Source organism: Macrobrachium rosenbergii, chromosome 46 (assembly GCF_040412425.1).
Source record: "Macrobrachium rosenbergii isolate ZJJX-2024 chromosome 46, ASM4041242v1, whole genome shotgun sequence".
NCBI lineage: Eukaryota > Metazoa > Arthropoda > Malacostraca > Decapoda > Palaemonidae > Macrobrachium > Macrobrachium rosenbergii.
Window position 1 is genome coordinate 46,353,663 of NC_089786.1, and position 23,898 is coordinate 46,377,560.

A 23,898-nucleotide genomic window follows, 5' to 3' on the forward strand; every position below is an offset into this window, starting at 1 on the left:
GTATTCCTTCAGGGTATTTTTAATTTTTTGCCTAAAGGTACTTTGACAGACTTTTAGATCTCAACAGCATTAAAGTATCCATTGTTGGAATAAAGTTCACTCAACAGACATGTACAGTAAACCCCCATAATACTCACGCATTCGCGGGTTTTTATGTGGAACATATTTAGCCATCATTCGTGAAAAATTCGCCCATTCGCGGTATTTTTCACTGAGAAATATTCACTAATTACTGTATTTTCATATAATTTTCATGAATAAATGCACTTTTTGTGATAAAACTATTAAAATACTCAGGTATATGCATTTTTACAGGGGTTTTCTGTGTTTAAACTATCAAAATGGGCAGTTCTAAGTGTTTTTAGAGGGGTTTTAAGTATTTGCGGATTTTAGCTATTTGTTGGGGGGGGGGTGTGGGACGCATCCCCCGTGAATACGGGGGGTTCACTGTATACTGTATCTTCTTGGTTGGTGACTCCTGTTAATATGCCAAATTGGGGATAGTCAGTAAACTTGAATTGCTGAAGAAATTGTTGTTATTATATCAGGAAATGTAACCATTCCATGGAGTCACACACAAGCAAAACTTTTTTTACCACCCAATACAATTTGAAGCGAGTTTTATTGAAAAATAGTATTGTAAATTATGCTGGTAGTTGATTGGCATTGCACTCAAGTGTCATTTTGTTGGGCAAGGGTATGTGGTTATTAGTCTTTCTTTGCCTGCAGTTTTTGCCTTTGTAGAGTGTATGCTGCCCCTAAATAATGTAATGAGGAATCCATTGTCTTATGAAAGGGAAGGAAAGTAGGCAATTCTTTATGTTGTTTTTGGACTCAGACATTTGGAGGATAGTTATATTTTCATACCAATTCTTTTATTTATTAATGTTTTTGGAGCCTTTGTCTTTGTGGAGTAATCTTTGCATTCATTGTTGTATTCTGACCATGTGCAGTCTTCCTTAGTGTTATGGTGTTCTGACCATGACCAGTCTTTGGTATAGTTTGTGCTCATTTGAATGACTGCAAGTTTCTCTTTGCCAGTGGCTTTGTAAATTTCAAACCACACAAATTCATCACCAGCCCAGAATCTTATGCAGCTGAAATAATTTAGTAAAAAAGCTAAGGATTAGTAAACGTGTAGATAAAAGTAAAATGGATGATACCAACAAATGATGTTCCTGTAGTAATGGAATGAGATATTACTGATCATTACTTGCTGCCATGTGCTGTAGTTTATTTAGCAGTATGTTACAGCTTACTGGTGTGTGTTTAACTTGCGTACCCTTTGGTGTGTAGAGCCTATCATGATTATCATCAGATTTTATCTACTGTGCTTTTAGTGGCACACTGTAGGAAATACTGATGATTGTGTGAAGCCCTAAATATTTTACTTTCTGTCATAATTTCAAAGCATTTCCCTTCCATACAGCTTTTGTGTCACAGATTTTCTTCAGTGTTAACCTGTCACTTAAAACAAAACTTTTGAGCCTCTACTGTTAAGAGTAAAAGAGAATGCTTTTTGTTTGTACTCCTTTTGGATTCAATTAGAAATGATTTGAAGAACACGAATAGAAATCAAGTAGTGTTCTGAAGGGTTATTCATGTTTCATTCTCGTACTTCCTTTTTTGCTATGATTGAAATTGCTCAGAGCCACAGTGTATGTAGGCAGTTGTTGAAACTGGTCTTCCAAAATGCAAAGCATTGGTGTTTCGAGAGTTCAGAAAACAACTAGGAAACTTTTATGTGTAAATATTTTGATATTGATGCTAATTGATAGAGAGGTTTTCCTTCATCATGTAAAGTATGTTTGTTCCTACATGAATACAAACCTTTGTTCTTTATTTAAGGATTTAGCGTGAGAACACAAGCTTGAACAGCCATTCAGACTTGCTGACAAGGCAGTCAACTAATGACAGGCGGGGGAAAGCCCCACCCACCTATCAATCTGCACTCCACTTTGCTTCTGGCCACTGTCGAGTCCAGTTGTCTTTCAAGACTGCTCTGCCCAATTTTTGCCGTTCAAACTGTTATTGATTAAACTTAAGTAATCATTGGTAGTTAACTATGTGTTTGTATTACATTTTTCAAACCCATTGGCCAAACAAGGCTTCTTGCAAGGAATGAAGTTTGTTATTTTCCTGTTGCTATGAATGTTTTCATCAGGCACAAAACTGCTTATGGTACTTACCTTTCAGGTACAGCCTTCCTTTTTATTTGTTGGAAATTGGCTCTGTAGTCTGTTCCTCTGATATCTGTGACTTAGTCTTTGAATTCTCGACTACTGCAGATGAGGCGAGTTTCAACTGTGGTGGAGGGAGATAGAGGCTTTCTCCTTCCCTTCATCATCATCATCATCTACATCTTTCTTCTGAACTGAACCTCCACTCTGACTATGGCTGAGAGTTTATAGTTTTTTTTGGGGGGGATCTGCCCTATGTTAAAAGGCTTATTAAGCTTCTTTCTTTGGGGTAGGGCGGGAAGGTTTGATCAATGCTGCCGATTGATTTCCCAGGCAGGGCTGGCATTGAGTGCCATTCCTTTAGTCTCAAGGTTCTCTGTCTCATCTCTTGTTGGCTTTCGAGCTTGCTTTGAGTCGAATTCTCTTTTCTTTCTCTGAGAGAAAAAGTGCATTGATCCTTTGTGCAGCTCATTTGCTCCATGTTTTCTTGGTCTATGGACCAGGTTTATGGGGGGCAACTAGTTTGGAGTGTGTTTCCTCTTCTTTCCTATCGGATGACTGTAGTAAAAGGTAATCACTTCAACCCTTGTCCCTGCAATCCTTCGGGATTGCACAGGGAAGGGTGTGCACAGCTCATTCGCACAGACTGTTGGCTTTTATTACCTGAGTACAGGTAGGGATAGGTTTGCTGATGGTCTAGGAGTTCTCCTTATCTTTCTTTGTTGATGGTCTAGGGGTGTTCTCCCTGTCTTTCCTTGGTTGGGTGAATGGGGTGATAGGGAAACACTTTGACTGTTCCCCAGTGAACCTTTGCATGGCCATTTGCACTGCTTATATGGTTCCCGAATTCTCATTTTTGAATTGAATTTCCAGGAGCAACGAACCAGTGTTCCCGGTCCTTCCATGGTTGTCTGGCCTTAGTGACCGAGTAGCTTCAACCCTTATGTCTCCAGCTCCTCTTGGTTGTTAGAGAGGGGCTGCCTTGACCCGGTCGTGCAACTCAGGAACTGTTGATGGCTCTGATCTGTGGATCTGGTTGTTCGGTAATGACTGGTATTGTGGAGTTTCTCCATTGCCTCTGATCTTCCTCTGTTTTTGGCTATTCCAGCAGGAATTCTTGATAGGCTACCAGTGTTTATTCCTTGTCTGAGGAAGAGGACTGATTTGGCCCACACTATGCTACTATTGCACATGTAGTTTGCTGCATGGATGCAAACCTTTACCAGGGTACTGGTCCAGTCAAAACTCTTTGGCCGCTGGCCTGGGGACTCCCTGACACTACTTGTGCTCCATGCCTGGGTGTAACTGTTACCCAGGCTGACCGGTCAGGTTAAGGCTCGTGGAACACCAGTCTGTGACCCCCCCTGCTACTGGGTTCCACCGGGGGTACCGGTTCAGCATAGCTGTCGAGGCTATCTAGGCCAGCCAGGGTACCTGTACTACTGGTACAGGATTCTTGGCTTGCAGGGGTACAGGGAAGTGGCAGGGCCCATGTGGTTCTGTCTTCCAGACTTAGTAAGGGGTAGTTCCCCCTTCCTTCCTTTCTCACTTGTCTGTCTTCCAGGAAGGTTTTGGCATGGTCATGGATAGCCTTTGCCCATGTTTTTGTGAGTGATTATGCTCTCCACAACCTGTGAGTTTATTGTCAACTTGGTTTGACTATCATTCACAGCCTTGTTCACCTGGCAGAGGCCTTGCCTCTACTAGATGGGGCAAGGCTGCCAGGGACTATTTCCCCTTTTTCTTTGGAGGTTTCTAAGGGGCAGGAGCTGGTTAAGCATTGGGGATAAGATAGGAAGCTCTCATGCTTTGGGGTAGGATAGGAAGCTCTCATGCTTTCTCCCAATTTTTTACGAGGAAGTATGTACTTCTGTTGGTCTTAGAGCTGAATGGGTTATACGGCCAAGTGTGGAATGAGGTCTTGGGGGCTTTTGATGGACCTCCTTGTATAGGAGGGGTGTCTCAGGTTTTTTGGCTCCTGGAATGGTCCTGTACATATAAGAAACTGTGGTTGAACTTTTATGTTCAATTGACCTTCTCTTCTTTGGGGCAATGGAGGTTCAACTTTGACTTTTCCCCTTGGAGTTTCTCCGACTTCTCCGGTTGGGAGTTTCATCTCACCTTTAATCACTCTTCCGTATTTGAAAAGGTGGTAAGGGGAAGAAGAGTACAGGAAATGCAAGGGCTGCCGTTTGTATGAGAGTGCCAATCTCTTCCAAGTCCCAGGCATTTCTTCCTTTTTCCAGTCCTTTTCCTCTCCTAATTTGTGGCTCGCAATGGGACCTCACCCTTAGTAGGGGGTGTGTGATGCTGAAGATTGGGGCTAGAAGTTGAGGGAGAGCAACTTCTTTCTTCTTTTGAGGGACTGAAAGGATGGGTATTTTTCAAATACTGTACACAGATATTGGTCGTCTCAAAAATACCTCAGCTTTACTCTCTGGGAGGAAGGTCTTTTATTGGGACTTTCATTCACCTTCCCCCAAGATCTAATGAAGATTCTATGTTGGTGTCAACTTACGCTCTTGAGAGGTGTATTGGGTGTATTCAGATATTGGATTGTCCTGGTGAGCTTGTTACTGTTTTGGTTGTAGGACAACCTGCTTTCTTAAGTTTAGTGGTGCTGAACTGCAAGATTTTTACCCTCTTTCCTGACCAGAGAGTGAACACCTGGGTTGCTGATAGCAGCAACAAGGGCTTTTCTTAGTATTCTTGCTTCAGCAAACTCATGGAAGTTGTACACAAGTTCCTGTTATATCTGGGAACAACTTGCTTGGTTTTGTCACTCTTCTTGAGTTCCCCTGTTGTCCTTGTAGAGGCTGGTTATGATGACAACTTCGCCTCTTCTCCCAACTTAGAGTCTCAAGAAGTTGTGTCTTCAGGGGACTGAGACTGTGGCAGGATGATGGGAACTGTACATGGGAGTGCCCCTAGGTTTTCTCCCCCAAGGTTGCTTTCATGGTCGAGTGCATCCAATAATGGGTAGGATGCACACCTGGGCATTGCTGAGAATGGTGAGTTTCACTTAGGGCTGATGTCTAGATATCTTTCAACACCAGCTCTACAATTGGGGACAGGTAACGGGAACATTGGTCCCTAATCACTTGTATGGGGAGGAAGTTGTTTGATTTCCAAATTCTGAGCTTACACCTGTCTACTGTTTGGCACAACAGGTAGCTCTGGAGTTCTTTCTTCTTCATGCTTGCTTTAGTTTAAGCATGGAGAAAGCTCTCTTTCCTGGAAGGCAACCTTGAACCTTATGTTGTTACTGGCATTTTGTCTTAAAGTACGTAGTCAACAGCAGGTTGATTTCTGCTGTTCCCTAGCAAAAAATTTGGACTTCCCATGTGTCCATACAAGTAATATCTGGACCCGCTAGTACTGTGGTTTGAGGTCCTAAGAGATATTTCTCTTTTGTTAACTTTAGATCCAGCTACTTATAGTCTGGTATATATGGGCATTGAGATTCCTGGCACTTCATGCCTGGATGTTTTCCAGCCTCTCTGTCTCTAAGACTAAAATCTTCTCCAGAGACAGGGTGTATCTGTGGTCAGAGCTGCTCATCAGCAGATAGCAGTGTTTTGTTCACCTACCTTTGCTATGAAGCTTCTTTCTGCCCTGGTTTTTTTGAAAGGCTTGTTTACCTTCAACAAGGGTTTGATTCTAGTAGTAGATCTCTTCTTTGTGAGGGAGGTCTTTTCTCCTCCTGAGAAGTTATAACAGTCTTTCTCTCTCAGGGATTCAAACCCCAGAGGATCATGACTCTCCCGTAGGAGTTTGAATCGTAGACTGTATGAGTCTTTTCGAGTGTTGCCATAGGTCTGAACCCAGAGAATGTGTCTTGTTTAGTCCTGGCATTGGCATGGGTATACTGTAGGAGAGTCATCTAGGCTCTCGTATGTATGGTACTCTGGAGGATGGACATCTGTTTGTTTGGAATTTTGAAACATGATTCAGAACTGTTGTTCATGTCAGTTTGAACCTTTTTTTGTTATCCTCACTGAAGGACTTCTCAGTATTGACTCTTGTGAGATACTATTGAGTTCTGTTTGAGTGCTGCAGTACTATCTTGAAGGAACTCAACACCTCAGATTTGTATGTCGACAACTCTTTGGTTAGTACTGTAATAACGGAGTTAAGGAAGTAGTTTTTCGAATACACTCCCTCTTGGCTCTGTAAGTTGATCTGTGGGCATTGTCTCTTCCAGTGTGGAATTAGAATTGCAGTCCAGACAACTGAGGATAGTAGGGTAATAATCACCTTTTACTTTGCACTCAACAGGAACCTGTCAGATTTCAGGTATACCTGCAGAATGTTGCCCACTAGCCCAAGACATGCTTTTCACGGACCAGTAGTGATTGCTTAGCTGGTTGGATAGCAAGCCCAGCAGCTCCCTTTGGGACATGTAGCCTCTTGTCTAGTTTTCCGGTTGGCAAGAGACAGGTTAGGAATGACTTATTCTCCTCTCTCTCTTTTCCTTCCTTCCTCTCTGGTAAATGGAGAGTCAGAGTGCCATTCTGTATACACTGGGAAGATGTGAGTGCAGGTTAGTTATCTGACTGAGCACCAGTCTTTTCATTAGTAATGAAGGGATGCAAGTTCCTCTCCTCTCTTGGCAAGGGGAGAGGAGGACAGACTATAAAGCCTGTTGATTGTATTTATCTGTTTGTCTGTGATACTTTTTCATATAGCCTGATTGAGTAATGGCATGCAAACCCTTTACTTACTGGTCCAGAAGTGTAGCATGTGCTGTACCCATACATGCAGTATGCTAGTGGTGCAGGGTTCCTTCCTCTGCTCCTAACAGACCAGGAAGGTAACATCCCAGGTTGGGCAAACCTACCAGTTGGTTCAAAGAGTACCCAGATTCCTCCCACCAATGGGTAAGTCTCCTATGCAAAAAATGAAGGTGTGTACTGTGTTTGTGAAGGAACGAATAACAAGTTTTAATAGTGGTTTGTATTTTTCCTAACATACAAACCTGAAGTTCTTTACATTAACCCTCTAACGCCGAGCCTCTATTTAAAAAAACGTCTCCCATATGCCGGCAGCGTTCGGGAGTTAGCGCCGAAGCGGAAAAAATTTTTTTTTCAAAAAATCACAGCACACTTGGTTTTTAAGATTGAGTTCATTTTTGGCTCCTTTTTTTGTCATTGCCTAAAGTTTAGTATGCAACCATTAGAAATGAAAAAATATCATTATCATATATAAATATTGAAATATATGACAGCACAAAAAAAAATTTTCATATATAATTTTATACAAATCACGCTGTGAGCAAAACAGTTAAAGCTAACGGATTATTTTTTTTTCTTTGTATTGTACACTAAATTGCGATGATTTTGGTAAAAAACAAATTGTAAAACGATCAAAGCAACACAGAGAAAATATTATCACAAAATGATGCATGAATTCGTAATGCGGGAACGTAAAAAAATGATTTTTTCAAAAATTCACCACAAATCGAAATATTGTGCTAGAGACTTCCCGTTTGTTGAAAAATGAAGCTAATTGATTGAATATTACTAGACTGTAAGTGTTTTAGCTTACAATTGCAGTTTTCGACCATTTGGTCGAGTTAAAGTTGACCGAAAGTAGAATTTTTCTATTTATTGTGATTTATATGAAAATATTTCAAAACTGATAAAAGCTACAACCATGAGTTATTTTCTGTTGTATTCTACATGAAATTGCACACATTTTCATATATAAAAGTTTATGTAACGACTAATATAAAACGGTGCAAACATTACGACAACGTGATTTAAAGAATTTCTGAGATGTTCAGCCGAGTTAGCGCAAGAGCGTGAGGAAAATGTTTTTCAAAAATTTACCATAAATCGAAATATTGTGCTAGAGACTTCCAATTTATTGCAAAATGAAGGTAAATGATTGAATATTACTAGAATGTAAGAGTTTTAGCTTACAATTGCGTTTTTCAACCATTTCGGTCGAGTTAAAGTTGACTAAAGGTTGAAATTTTGGCAGTTATCGTGATTTATATGAAAATATTTCAAAACTGATAAAAGCTACAACCATGAGTTATTTTCTGTTGTATTCTACATGAAATTGTGCACATTTTCATATATAAAACTTTATGTAACGACTAATATAAAACGGTGCAAACATTACGACAACGTGACGAAAGAATTTCTGGCGCGGACGTAAGGAAAAAGTTTTTTCAAAAATTCACCATAAATCGAAATATTGTGCTAGAGACTTCCAATTTGTTGGAAAATGAAGGTAAATGATTGAATATTACTAGAATGTAAGATTTTTAGCTTACAATTGCGTTTTTTTACCATTTCGTTCGAGTCAAAGTTGACTTAAGGTTGAAATTTTGGCAGTTATCGTGATTTATATGAAAATATTTCCAAACTGATAAAAGCTACAACCATGGGTTGTATTTTGCTGTATTTTACTTGAAATTGCGCACATTTTCATATATAAAACTTTATGTAACGGCTAATATAAAACAATGCAAAAATTACGACAAAATGACGAAAGAATTTCTGAAATTTTCGGCCGAGTTACCGTGCGGACGTAAGGAAAAAGTTTTTTTCAAAAATTCACCATAAATCGAAATATTGTGCTAGAGACTTCCAATTTGTTGCAAAATGAAGGTAAATGATTGAATATTACTAGCATGTAAGAGTTTTAGCTTACAATTGCATTTTTTTCGACCATTTCAGTCAAGTCAAAGTTGACCGAAGGTTGAAATTTTTGTAGTTGTAGTTGTATGATACGTCCAGTTTAAGGGTTAATGGCCTACCTCAGCCTCCCCCCCTCTCTGGTACCTGGGCCGGAAGGCAAAGTGGAGTGCAGACTGACAGGTGGGCAGGGCTTACCCCTACTGGCCACTAGTTGACTACTTTGTCAATAAGTTTGAATGGCCGTTCCAGCTCAGGTTTGCAAGCTAAATTCTTATGTAAAGAACTTTAGGTTTGTATGTTAGGAAAAATACAAATTACTTTTAGAATTTGCTATTTTTAATATTTTTACATTTTATGTTGTTTTGGGTTTTAGTGATTTGATCTCAAGTCAGCAACAGTTGTTACTGTACTCTACTGCTATGTGCTGGTAAACACCTTTGTATTGTCTTTTGAATTATGCAGGTTACCATTCAAACTTTTTTTTTAAACATTATATTATGCATTTAAATATCTCACCAATGTAGACAGCCCAAATTGGATTTAAAGTTTGGGATTATTATCCCACTGGTGACTGTTCTAACGTCTTACCTTTGTATTTCAGTTATACTTTAGGAGGATGTTACCAAGTGTAGAGGCAGATATGTTTACATGTAGTATTCAGTAATGGGCTACCATGGTTGGTTATTGTTTATTGTGTGTACCACTTAGTGTATTGGCATCTTTTCGATGTCCCTTGACCCCAAGTTTCTATGGATTTCTTTTAATTAGAAGCTGCTTATTTTTCTCACATCTCACTAAGCCATGCACTACACCCTTTCCTCCTCCAGTTGTGTCACCACATTTTTGGGTCAGCCGTAGAGAAGGGAGTTTAAGCAGACTGTCTAAATTGAGTGGTCTGGTTAAACTCTTTTAGGTTGGTGGTATCGAATATTGGATGGTAAGGACCTTTTGGAACTACAATATCATTTATGTGTATCGATGTAGGGAAGTGGATTCTTTGCTGTTGAGAGGACAGTCAGATTCATTGGTTCACCAGTGCTCACTGCTCATTACTTTAACAGGAAACATTGCAAAATTTTTACCTAAATGGTTGAGTGTTGGTAGACTTTGAATCCCTTTTTGAGACTGCTTTTTCCCAGCTTTGCAGTGGAAGTAAACATATATACTGTAGTCCCTTGGTAATTTGTTATTCAGCATGAGAATACAGTAATTAAGAAATTGCTTGACTTCTTAGTTTCATTTCTGGACATACAGAAATGACCCATAAGATTAGTTTGTAAATGAAGGTCAAATATTTGTGCAGCATATGTCAAATATTTTGTTTTCTGTTCGGGAACATAAAAGATATTTTTGATACATTGTAAAGTTTTCCATCACATAAGTATGAAATTTGCATATTGGCCCTGTTCCTGACACTGCAGTTTAAATTTCTGTGACTACAGAAAATTCACCTGTTGGTTATTGGAAAGAGGTTTTCCTTCTGTTACACTTTTCAAACTCTTAACTTTAAATTTCCCTTTCAGCACAGAATGACCTCGTAGTTCCCAGCACTTGGTCTTTGGTCAAAATTTCATATTCCATTCTGTTCTATCAAAATTATTTTCTGACTTGATAAGCTCTCATCAGCAATATGATAACGAGTTCGCTGTATGTGTATCATTTATAACTAACTAACTATGTGTTTCAGCAGATTCCCTTGTGCTCATGGTGGCGATTTACTCTGCGGGAAAGAATCAAGCTCCTGGATCTTCTGGCTGATCCACCTCCCCCCAACCCAACGGCAGATCACATCCCCCCTCCGCCCACCCAAGCACAAAAGGATGCTCGTGATATGATCGCAGCTGATACCTTGGATATGGTTGTTACAGTTTTGTGGATGGTCAGTAAAGTATTTTTATCATCATTATAATCATTATCCTACTTATTAATATTATAGCAAAAATGCATCACAATAATTTGAATTCTTTATGGAGGAATAAAGTGTGCAGTTACGTTAAATAGTTAGATTACACATAGTTAAGATTTTAAGTTGCAATTTAAATTTGTCTCCCAATGGCTGACGAGTGACCGACATGTTTTCCAAGATTAAGTTGGCCATGTCTGAAAAGGATCAGTGTTAACATGAGTTATGCAGTAGCATTTTTGGAAATAGATGGGATTACTACTTTCATATGGAGAGGGAATTAATGCAATGTACCATAATATTTTCCATGTATTTTGCTTCTTCATTTGTTTCTCAATGATGGTACAGTAGACACCCGGTATTCAGGGGATAGGGACCAGAACCACCTGTGAATACTTGACGTCCCTCTAAAAATGCTGGTAACTGCATATTTTAACAGTTCAAACACCAAAGATCCCCCTCTAAAAATGCTGATACTGTAACTGCCTTTTTTATTAGTTCAAAGACCAAATGTACCTTAAACTTTCATCCTAAATCATTTTAATATCATTTCAAGTACGGGTGCATAAGCACCGTAACTAGGATTCTGAGTGGTGTAGCTGTAGGCATTATAACAAGGTGAGAAATCTGGTTTAGGGAGCTGTAGCCACCGGGAAGGTTCACTATAATGAGGTCCCTCCTATAAGGAGGGGAGAAAACTGGTTTATTACCAGGTCAATTTTTGCCATGAAAATACAGTACTTAGTGAATACGGCTTTACGAAAAAATCTGTGAACAAGCAAATGTTCCGTGAATAATTTGGAGATACGTTCCACATAAAAATCTGTGAATACCTGAAGCTGCAAATGCTGAACCGCAAATAGGTTGGGGGTTGACTTTATGCACCCGTATACTGTTTCTGTTCCATGTAAGATGTTATCTGTCTCGTGAATTACAGTATATGAAATATCTTATGAGAGGAATATCTGAACCCTATTGAGTCAAGGTCTTAATTTTATTTAATTCGTCTATTTTTTTTATTGTCTGTTTATAATTAAAATGGTTTCTTTACATGTTACAATAGCAACTCTAATGATGTAATGGGTGGATGTTGGTCAAATTCAGATACAGAAATTCACTTTTTGCAACATAATTCTACAAGTCTTTATATACACAAGTCTGCCATTCGTACTTCATCACCTCATTTTCTGTGTTAAATTGTTTTCAGTAATTTATGACGTTTTCAGCAGCAAATCAATCGGGTACATGTGGCATATTTATGGCTGGAACTCAGACTTCAATTAGATTCAGCTCAGTCAAGCTGAGCTCAAGACAGCTTAACTCTGTGCAGCTCAGTTCAACCCCTTGTGTTTTTGTTATTGTAGTTGTACTTTAATTGAAAACTTTGATGGCCATTACCTCAAAAGATTAACTTTTAACTAGTCAGCACCCTCTTCAACTAAGCAGTTTTTTTATCATTTTAAATGAAATTTAACCTAGGATGTAGAAATTGAAAAATGTTATCTTTTTTCATCATGAATGTGTAGTCATGAAAAAAAATTGCTTTTCTTCATTAGTTAATAAGTAAGAATTTGATAGGCTTTACATATGTTGGTGTATGCAAAAAAAATATCTTTATCCATACATCTAAGGTCTGCTTGCACAGATTTTGCATGATTGTAGATTTTTTTATATGTAGCAGTTTAAGCCTTTTATCTTTATGTCTCTCAAGGAGGATCAGGGTTGGCTGTAGGGGCCGAGTTGTTTTGTGTGTGTGTGTGTGTGTGTAGTTTTCAGAGCCTATATATCACAGCATGAAAATGAAGGCATACAAGAAAAAATTAATCTCCTCAGTGACCCTTACATGTCTCCCCTAATGTTACACTGAAGATTTCAAGATGATGGCTGATCTCTTTTGCATATTTCAGGGCCTGAGGAACGGAATTCAGACGTGGGGTCAGCACAGCGTCCATCTCCAAAATCTTTGCGACTCGGTTTGCGTGCCAAACTTATCACTGATTCAGACAGGAGAGGAGGAAAAGCCTCCCATCAGAATCATTCCTGAAGTACCCCTTCCTCCAATACAGTCGCCTCTCCCTGCACCTGATAAACAAAAGCATTTAGTGAAAGTTTCTGCTAATTTCCCAAGTCTTGTCGAGCATGATTTCATTGTGAGCAGGTGAGGCTAGGAACAATCTTTCCATTTTTAAATTTTTTTATTTCACTGTACTTTGGTTTGAATGATTACATTAGCTTTGTATGTCTGAATACAAACTCTGTGTTTGACAGTAGTTTTTCTTGGTATAAGGTGTGGCCTTGGAAATTTTAGACAATAAGAAGCCAGCTTTTAACAAAATATGATAGATTTTCGAAAAGCTTTGTTGTCATTTGATCCATTTAAATCTTAATTCAAGTTATATCTAGAAGAGTTTAATCATTTCTGCGCAATCCTCCTACGAGAAAGGAGAACCTATGATGGAGCATGAAAGATACTTTGAAAAGACATTACACTACTCATGGGGGGCTGCCATCATCTTTGAATTTATTAAGCTTGTTACTAGAATCCCCAATTTGGAATGTAATAGGTGGTTATTTTTAATCTGGTTTCAAGGATCTCTTTGCTTTTTCTTAAACTTATAAGTGATACACACTTTCATTATGGAGACGTAAACAGGGGGATAGCTGAATAACTACACATTTTTCAGTGCAAGATAGTGTGCGCCATTCAGAGTCTGTGATTTTGGGAGTGCAGGGGTTGGATGAGAATTCCTCATTCTTGACTAGATTTTCATTATTCTATATTTATAGGGCAGTCTCACATTAGTGGATACTTTACTGAATGGCAAAGGATACTTGACTGCTAATTCTATGAACTTTACAGATTATGCAGCATAAAGTTTGAGTTACATCTTCAAAACTGCAGTGCCTGTTGTCTTGTCACTCATCTCAACCTCAGTCCTGAGTGTTTGTCTGTAAGGTAAGTTGGATAAACACATCAATAACTACATCAGCAGTGTATCATGTGTTAACTGTTTTCAGAACAGATCTCTGGCCAGCCCTCTGACTCTTAGGAAATTGGACTCTGTAAACCAGAAGTTTGTCATTATTATAATTATATTTGAACCAGAACATTTAATCCTCATTTCTTGAAACTCCCAAAGGATTTGTTTCTTAAATGAGAGGTGACGTTTGAGGCACATTAAAGAAGTTAGACAGTTTGAGGAAAAGGAGAAATGTAGTAAGTGAGATAATTATAGTGAATTTTGAAGGTGGCCGGAGAGAGGATTTGACGTTATAGACAAAGAAGGTAGAGCAGACTTTGTGAAAAATTATTTTGTTCATGCACAAAACAAACCTTCGGTTGTTACGTATGGGATTATTTTTCAAAAGCGCAGCTGGATTTGTTTAAAAATAAAACAAGGTTGGTGGCTCAAGTTCTGTTAGCCAGTGGGGAGAGAGTGGAGGCGGAGCCTCACCTCTTTCCCTTTGCAGATGCTCAGATGCTTCAGTTATCTCTCAAACCGTCTTCAAGTAAGACGAGTGCTGCCCATTTCAAGAAGCCAGTTGTTTATGTACTTCCTGATTGTCTATGCCTTGGCGTTTCTGGGTGTCACTCTTTTTGTTATGTGTTTGTGATATATTTCATATATATATCTGAGTTTTGATATACATCTGTGAGTTTTCTTGCGCAATTGCATTTCGATCATGCAAACCCATGAATCATCAAAGCTTCAGGCTAAGCCCCAGAGGAAATTTCCTGGTAACAACCCATGTATGTGTTATCTAGCCACTTTTTATACTGATTCTCATTCAACTTGCAGTAGATGTTGATCTCATGTTTGCAGTGTAAGTAACCTGTTCAGTGTCTCGTGGCTGGTCCCCGGAGCAGTGGAAGAATTTTGGTGCGAAGAAATGCAAAGAAGAAATGCAAGAGGAAGTCGGCTGAGGCATCATGGGAAGGCTTCGTGCCTCCAATGGCGTTGAATGCCGATATTCCTTCTTGTTCTCTCCTTCATCAGAATTGCCTCTCATTGCTGCTGCTTTTCAGGAAGAATTTACCCCTTCTCGTTCTACTATTGCTTCGTCTCTAGATAGTCTGAGGGGGAGTTCAGATGACCAAGTGTTAGATGTAGCTGCCTCTGTTCTTTTGAGGGAGGAGGCCCCCCCCCCCACCGTGAGAAAGGAAGCAATTCCCCCTTGTTCTGTTGTTTCAGGGATGGCTACAGAGAAGCTCAAGGAATGCTGGTCTTCCCTGGACCTGTAAGGGGAGCCCCTCCTAGGTGGCCTACTGTCTTACCTTTTGTCTTCCCATCTCCCAGAGTCTACTGCCATGACAGTTCTACACCTTTGGTGGCCTTGACTTCTGGTTTAACCACGGCTGCAATATCTAAGGCTTACATTGTACCCTCATCGGCTGTTCCTCTTCTTTCGGTTATCATTGCTGTCCTGCTGCTGCTGCTTCTTCTGACTCCTTTGTTCAAGCTCTGTTGGAGAAAGTTGAAGGTGCAGTTCTGGAGAAGCTCGGCCATACCAGTACGAAGAAATCAAAGAAGAGACACCGGAGATCTCCGTCTTCTTCTTCTTCTCATTCATTGTCTTCGTCTGTTTATTACGTTCCATTGAAGCGTTGGAGAAAGAAGGACTTCATGGCCCCTCCTTGTAAGAAGGTCCATAGGCCCTCTATGGATTCCTGTTCCATCTCTCCTTCGTCCATGGTCAAGGCCAACCGTCTGTGTCCTGCAGTTGATTCCCGTGTCTCCGCCTCCAGCATTATTTCTGGTTTGTCATTGGTAGCCACCCTTCCAGCAGCCCTCCAGGGTCAGACTCAGTTTCGGACAGCTGTGCATCTGTTAACCTCTTGTGGATGGGTAACATGCATAAATGTTCAAGATGTCGCTCTGTACAGTTTGAACGAATTTTGCAGGAAAAGTGGTCAGATCACTTCCATGGGCAATAAATGACTTCTGGCAACTCTTACATGGCCAGTCTAGTAGCTCAGTAGAGGAGAGAGGGATGTTTATTTGACTTGAGATGTCAAGGGAGAATATACTGCAGCTTCCGAACCCAGGACATCTCATAAATAGTTTACTGTAAAGATACTCAGAATTTGTTATTGTTTTTAGTTCTTATCTATTATGATATTGCATGAGCTGTAATAATTTTACAAAATATAATAAAAACACTTATTACTTGGTAAAATTAGCATATTTTTACAACTGTTTTTTGGAAAAGAGGCCCCACACTGGGTTGGAAATATTCACTTTCAACTTCAACCAGAAGGTACAGAAAAAAATTTTTTTCCCTGTACCATTTGCATATCTTCCTCTTTTCATTAATTTTTTTTTTTTTTTAAATTGGCCATCCTTATATTTAGCCTGGACTGTGAGGGTTAAGGCACATGGCTGTATGTCATCTGGCATTGCTGCTGATGAGTGTCGCCCAGTTCCTGATTCTTGTGTGGCAATGCATTCTTCAAGTAAGAGCTGTAGATCCACGGATCAGGCTCCTTTCTGAGAGGTTGTAGTCATTACATCTTCCACTTGTTCGGTTCAAGAGACGAAGGTTAAGGCCATGGATGTAAGGGAAGGATGACACAACAGCCATAAAGAAGTTGACATCACATCTGAGGGAGTGCTCATGTTATCGGGACCGTTCCTCTCCTCTCATACAACAGATAGTCCACTGCTGCACTCTCATGACTGAGACTGTCAAGACTGTCACCATGGAATAAGAGTCCTCCACGGCCATGAAATAGTCCACGGCTGCTTTTGCACAGCCAGGGCTGTTCACCTTGTAACAGGAGTCCTGCATGGCCACGAATTCAGCCACGAATTCAGTCTCCAGGCCGTGATCAGTCATATGCTCCAGTTTTAAGCAGAAATGCAGGTGATGTCATAGATTCAGGCCAGATCGAGAAACTTTTGGCCTGGAAGCAGAAGGTCCTCTCCCCCTCAATACGGACAACCCAGAACTACTAATGACATTCGCAGAAGTTGTTGAACACATTTGTAAGTACAACGATTTAGTAGAAGAGACTCTGGCTTTCCACTAAGGTTGGCTTTCGGGTCTCAAAGCCCTTGTAGGACCACAGAAGGAAATGAAGGCATTGTTGGGGTTGCCATGTTCCGATCATGAAGACTATGTTCTGGAGCAGGTGAATTCTCTCGTCTCTGGACGGGACAGCTCACTTCAGTTCGGCAGGCCCTTTAAGATGCTCCCTTCTCCTCTTCCATAACATAAACATTTCTCTGTTGCATCCAACATTTCATTGCAAACAAAGCAGGTGGATATGGACCTAGCTAGTCTAGGCCCGGGTCTTTCTTTGGATCAAGTCTGGGCAGAGGACATCTTTACTCAGCAAGAGTCAGCTACAATTGAATCAGCTGCTGCAACAGCATTCCAGGCAGTCTTTTGGCTTGACCTGTGTTCAACTACAGTTGGCAAGATTTCTTCTTCCTCCATGTCTAGCAACAGTGAAGAGTCCACCTTTCTTAGACTCTGCAGTCCAGAGGCAAGACTATATTTTATTGAACCCACATAACAGCAGACATGTGGGCTAATTGGGTATTGAGAAGAGATGCTGCGCTCTCTAAAATCTCCAGATTTTTTGGGCCTGACTCTACCTTGGCCCTGAGGAATGGAATGGTTGTAGGTTGTTCATCACTCTTTCCTAAGGACCAAGTAGAGGCAGCAGTGGACAGACAAAGAGCAGACAATAATGACCGTCTAGTCCATCAGGGTGTTATTAAGTCTTCAGGACCTTCATGTGCCACTGTAGGGCAAGCTAAATCTCAGTCTACCACTTACCCATCTGCTAAGAGATCGGTGGGCCGGAGTTCAATTCCCGCGGCCGGCTGATGAAGAGTTAGAGGAATTTATTTCTGGTGATAGAAATTCATTTCTCGCTATAATGTGGTTCGGATTCCACAATAAGCTGTAGGTCCCGTTGCTAAGTAACCAATTGGTTCTTAGCCACGTAAAATAAGTCTAATCCTTCGGGCCAGCCCTAGGAGAGCTGTTAATCAGCTCAGTGGTCTGGTAAAACTAGGGTATACTTTTTTTTACACAGCTACGGTGGGTCCTCGCAGGGCCGACAGCCTTCACCTACACCTGCTAAGAAAGCGACTCGGCAGCATCCAGCTGCATCCTACTAAACCCGGGAGAGGAGGCAGAGGCAGGGCAAGAGGAAGGAGATGCTAGAATGGGCACCCCTCCCCACTCACTACCATCGGTGGGGGGGTGTCTGGCAAGCCAATTGGGCAACATGGCAGCGGCATGGAGGGGAAACTGGGTAGTAGATGTTCTGCAGGTGGGATATTTACTCCCCTTGGAGCTTTCTCCTCCCCTCTCCTGCTGTCCAATCCATCAAAGAACCTGTGTTCAGGGCTCACTGAAGGATCTGGCTCTCTGAGAGGAAGTGAAGGCAATGACGTAAAAAGGAGCTGGGGAAGTCGTGAAGGATCGATCCCCAGGTTTCCATGGCTTGATCTTTCTGGTACAAAAGGCATCAGGGACTTGGAGACTGGTCATAGACCTGTCTCCCCTGAACCTCTGCATCAGAGACTTGGTTCAAGATGTCCATCTCCTACAGTTTTAGCAGCCATCAGGAAGTCTGACTTCATGCTGACAGTATATCTAAAGGATGCCTACTTCCAGATTCTGATCCATTAGTCATCTCCTAAGTTCCTTTGCTTCAGTCTGGGAGAAACGGTATATCAGTTCAATGTGCTTTGCTTCGGCCTCTCTACCACACCCCAGGTGTTCATGAGGGTGTTCACTCTGGTTTCGATCTGGGCTCATTCACAAGGGATATGAATCTTTAAGATACCTCGATGACTAGCTGGCCCTGGTGCGTTCTTGGGAAAGTTAATCCAGGACAGAGATTGTCAACTCCAATTTTGTCACAGCCTGGGGATAGTGATAAATTTGGAGAAGTCAAATCTTAAGCCCAGTCGAACAATGTACCTGGGCATGCTGATAGACACAGCAGCGGCTAGGGTCTTTCCATCAGATCCACGCATCTCTTTCAATGGAGATTGGAAGAGTTCTGGTCCCCATCGAAGGACTCTCCTCTCTCAAAGGAAGTGAGACAGGACTTGCATGGTGGCTGGACGACAGGAACCTAACCATAGGAGTGCCTCTTCACGCTCCCTCTCCAGAGATACTTCTGTTCTCAGACGCATTGAACGAGGTTTGGGGCGCACGCATGGAAGATCTTTTGACTTAAGATGTGTGGATCACCCAGAACAAACAGCTTCACATCAACATCCTGGAGCTAAAAGTGGCTTTCTCAGCCCTTCAGGATTTTCAGGATCAAGTGACAGGGCACTCTGTGGTTCTAATGTCTGACATTACCACAATGGTAGCCTATGTCAACAAAAAGGGGGGTATAGTCTCCCTGCAACTTCATGATTTAACAGTACAACTGCACCAGTGGGCAGTGACTCAGTGGGACTTAGCCAGACACATCCCAAACAAGAGGAATATAGTGGCAGACAAGCTGAGTCGTCAGGGTCAAGTCCTGGGGATGGAGTGGTCACTACACCTGGAGGTAGCAGGAAGGTTGTTCCTTCTGTTGGGAAAGCCAATGAACAATCTCTTCATGACCTGGTACAACAAGAAACTGGGGGTATTTTGTTCAATTGTTCCAGATCCATGGGCTGCAGCAGAAGAGACACTGCAACATCCTTGGGACAATCTGGACATTTACGCTTTTCCTCCCTTTTGCCTGATTTTCGGGTAATCAACAGGGTATTGATCACTCAGAACCTCAGAATGACCCTGGTGGCTCCTTTGTGGACACACACCGAGTGGTATGTTGACCTGGTAACCCTACTGACCGAGGCACCGAGAGAAATTCCTCCCTGGCACAACCTCCTTTGCCAACTGCATATCGAGAGGTTTCACCAGTCTATAGGGTCCCTGTCTCTTCATGGCTGGAGACTATCCAGTATCTTCTGCGAGCGAGAGGCTTTTCTCGCAGAGCAGCAACAGAGATGTCTAGTTATCTCAGGAAATCTTCTACAGCTGTGTACCAGGGGAAATGGACTGTCTGCTGTGATTGGTGTCGTTGACGGGGTTTTTCTCTGGTCAGATCATCTATTCAGCAAGTAGCCGACTTCCTTGTGTTCGTCTGTAGGGAGAAACTACTTAATGTTTCAGCCATTAAGGGTTACAGGGCAGCTGTAGGGTTAGTTCTGCTCCTGAAAGGTGTTGATCTTTCCTCCTCATGGGAGTTTCTGTGCTTCTCAATTCCTCCTCATGGGAAGTTTCTGTGCTTCTCAAAAGTTTTGAACAGTCTTGTTCTCCAAGAGAGCTTAGACCTCCTCACGGGGATTTTTTCTTGTCCTTATGAAGTTCATCAGACAGAGATGTGACCCTCAAGACAGTAACCCTAGGCTCAATGAAGAGAGTTGGGGAGCTTCTTGGCATCTCTTTTGATTTAAACACTCAAAGGGGTTGGGGGTCAGTAGCCTTCAAATTTGTCTCAGAATTCGTAGCTAAGACTCAGAATCCTTTGGTTCCTGATGACAGATTTGAGTGCTTCTCAATGTGCTCCCTGAGAGACTTTATTGATAATGATCCAAATGAGTTGCTCCTATGTCCTTTAAAGGACTTGACATCTCAGGCCTGAGTGTCGAGACTTTTTGTTAGCACTGGCTGGAACAAGAAAGAAGTTTCCAAGAACACCATTTCCTTTTTGCTATGTGAAGTAATTAGACTAGCATACGCTGTGTCTTCGGATGCAGATGCCAATTCATTCAATGTGAGAATTCATGATGTTAGGGGCTTTGGCCCTTCCATCACCTCGGGAAGAAACTTTCTGTTCAAAGGGCATTGAAGGCTGGTACGTGGGATCGTCATATGACCTTCACCTCCTCCTACCTTTGGGATGTTGCCCATAGGTCCTTGGACTTTTTCCTTGGGTGCAGTGGTGGTTGCTCAACAAGTTGTGTAGCTCATCCAGTGTCCTTAGTGAGACAGGCTGTTTCTTGCCTAGGCTGTTTCTTGCCTAAGCTGTTGGTTGTGAAATTGAGAGTGAATGGGGTGACTGGCCTTTTTCCTCTCTCTTTCTTCTTCTCTTCTGGTGGGCAGAGGAGAGAATTGAGCCATCATTTGTTGGAACTGGCTAGATACAGGTGAGTGAGCACCCATTCTATTTTTGTATATAATGATTGTTCCAACACAATACAAATTTTAGAAAATAGAAGCGAGTCCTACCTTTTCTGTTACAAGGGGAGAGAGGGATTGACAATAGAACAAGGTCGTTAGATACCGATAGTTTTCTTGTCTCCGACAAGTACAGGTTCTTACTTTTCTTCGTTGACACAATGTAGAATGAGTTCACATTTTGTTGAAGCCTGGATGTCTGGCTGTTGAGCAATATATTACGTAACAGATCAGAGGCGTACATCTCCTTCCTGTGCTCTAACAATTTACCAGAAGTGAGCCCAGGTGAGCCAGACCACCAGTCAGTTCTAAAGCTTACTTTACCCTCCCACCAAGAAGGAAGTCTCCCCTACGTAAAGACCAAAGGTTTGTTTCGCGTATGAACTAATGAAAAATTTTTAATCAGTTTGTATGAAAACTTACAAACCTGAGGTCTTTATGTAAATGGCCCATCTCAAGCCACTCTTCATTTGGTTGCCTGGGCTTGAAGATAACTGAAGCATCTGAGCATCTGCGAAGGGGAAAGTGGTGAAGCTTCTTCTCCGCTCTCTCCCCATTGGTGAATGGACTTGAGCCACCAACCTTGTTCTGTTCTTAAACCGGTCTAGCTGCGCTTGTGAGAAATAATCCCATACGTAAAGACCCAGGTTTCTAAGTTATGAAAAATGCAAATTGATAAAAAATTTGTCATTTTGCAGTGCAGGCAGCAACCAGCAGCCTTCCATGGTTTATAGAATGGCTGATAGAGGAAGGGACAAGAGAAGGAGGGAGTGGATTGTTATTGTAATAAAGTTTAATGAGACCACCAAATCACAAATCGAGGCTTCCCCAGTTCTCCCCTGAGGGTTTGTTCTCAAAGGAGTGGTGGGAAATTGGAAAAGTTGTGAGTGAAATAGGTTGGACATCTTGGTAGGATGGAACCAAAGAGAAGTAATGACAAGTAAAATACAAAGAGAGGTTTAGCTGCTGAGTGGGAGTTTTTCTGTGGTTACGATTATAAGAGCCCATTTTATTGTAGATTTGAGCTTAGCAAAAGCTTGATATTATTATTGGTTTGGAATTTAGGGGAAAATGGCCATCATAACCTGAGATTTGATTGCATACTTTTTTGTTATATCTGACTGTATAATTATAATTTAAATTATGCTTTAAAAGTTGACCCCTAAATATTGCTATTTAGAAAAAGAAATTGATATCTCTTGGATTTGTCACGTCTGTTTATAGTGCATGTAAAGTTTTATTTATGTCATTTAAGGAATTGGATTTATCTTTTTGAACTGTTATATATGGCTTCAGGAAAAATTAAGCTTTTTTTCTGCATTAGGTTTTTGAATGTTTATGAATTAGTCTTTTTCTTTTTCCCAGTACTGGAAACACGAGTAACCACATGTACTCGCCACAGTCGAGCACCCAAGTGCTGTACGTTGGAGGGACGGTTCGCAAGATCACTTTACAGCCTTGGGAATTCAGCAAGGTTCCTGTATGTGCCTTGGTTACCCTACCAGGTACTTACAGTTTAGGAACATTTAGCCTGACTGCCTTGAGACAGCACGCAGACTCCTCCGAAGCACCTGTGCCACAGATGTGTCAGCTTCAGACAGCTGTGGTGGTCAGGGAATCGAATAGCAAAGTCAGCCATCATCATCATTCCCATAACAGTTAGCATTTTTGGGTAGCTGTATGTAAAATCCCTCATTGTCACTCATTTTAAAACGACAGACAGACATTCATAGTGGAGACATATATTACATAACTCATTCATTCTCCTCTTGAATCTTGGAGTTGTGCTTTGCCTAACATTGTCCTGATCATATAAATATTCATCTGTGAACACAATATATTTCTATTAATGTTGTATGGAGATTTATTAGCAAGTCGGTGTGTAAATCTTTTTAATCTCTTGAATTTTGATCTTGTTTTATCTATTCAATGTTTGTTCAGAGGTGCACTTGGATAGATTTTATCCTTGTACAGGTGTATATGTATATTTCTAAAGTTATTGAAAGGTGAAGACTGCCTTTGTTTATACTGTACTGTGTTAGTTTATACTGTATATTTTGTAGTATAGTTTATTATATTAATTGATATACACCAGATACATTAATAAATTTGGATAAATAAAAGCTTCTCTTAATACACACACAGTTGCTTACATGTAGTAAATAATATAAATTTTAATGTACGTTACAAAAATTGCATTTCAGGCCATGCGTTATACTGTTTACTGGTTTCTGTATTTGAAAAAATTCTGGACCATAAAGATAAAACCTTGACATATACCTTTCCTTTTACTATCAACATAATAAAGTCATCATAAGAAGTCTGATCAGAAAGTACCCGATGTTTAAGTCCCAAAATGATAAGAGCTTACTGATAGTGTTTTTCCTCAAAATATTCCCCTAGAGGCTCCATAGTGTTCAAACTTTGTTTGTTCCTACACGATATACAAACTATTGGTCCTTTACATTAGGAATTACTTACAGCGAAGCTGGAAACAGTCTTTAAAACTCTTGAACAAGGTGGTTAGGCAGTAAGTATCTGCTCCCGCCTGGCCAGATATAAGCATTCCAATTTGCTTTCGGCCGTCATGCGGTGCAGATGTGTTTTCGTAGCTCTGCTTGATTGTCGTTAAGCTCTTCTTTCCTGGTGGTATCTTTTGTGTTGTTTTTGTGTATATATTGTATGGTTGATATTCAATATACAAACCCATGATTTTGATAGCCTTGTGGTAAGACGGTCTTTCCCCAGCATGTTTCTTGGGGTCGGTGGCCAGGGCGTAAATTTTTTTTCCTCTATCATTTGGGTTCACGCCCTCCGCCCCTTATTCGGGAGCATGACTGTAACCTTTTCTGTCTTGTGCGAGTGTTACTCTTCACTGCCTGCGCTGTGGGCAGCTTTGCCAGGGGGATCCTTATTGGGATAGGGTTGCTGGGTGTTGTCGGAAGGTTATTTGCCTCTGATGGTGCCTTGGTGACTGCCCCTTCGTTCCTTTTGGTAGCTTCCTTTCTGGCTATTT

At 41.0% G+C, this 23,898-nt stretch overlaps 1 protein-coding gene across 1 annotated transcript in view; it reads left to right on the top strand.

Annotated features, from left to right (window-relative positions):
- Positions 1-23,005, top strand: part of LOC136830479 (trafficking protein particle complex subunit 8-like) — an 80,042-nt gene extending 57,037 nt beyond the window's left edge. Inside the window, 4 exon segments of the mRNA XM_067090013.1 lie at positions 10,521-10,709; positions 12,641-12,891; positions 13,594-13,689; positions 22,248-23,005. Of these exon segments, the coding sequence (XP_066946114.1) occupies positions 10,521-10,709; positions 12,641-12,891; positions 13,594-13,689; positions 22,248-22,545 (834 nt within the window). The 3' untranslated portion in view covers positions 22,546-23,005.
- Positions 23,006-23,898: the final 893 nt, after the last annotated feature.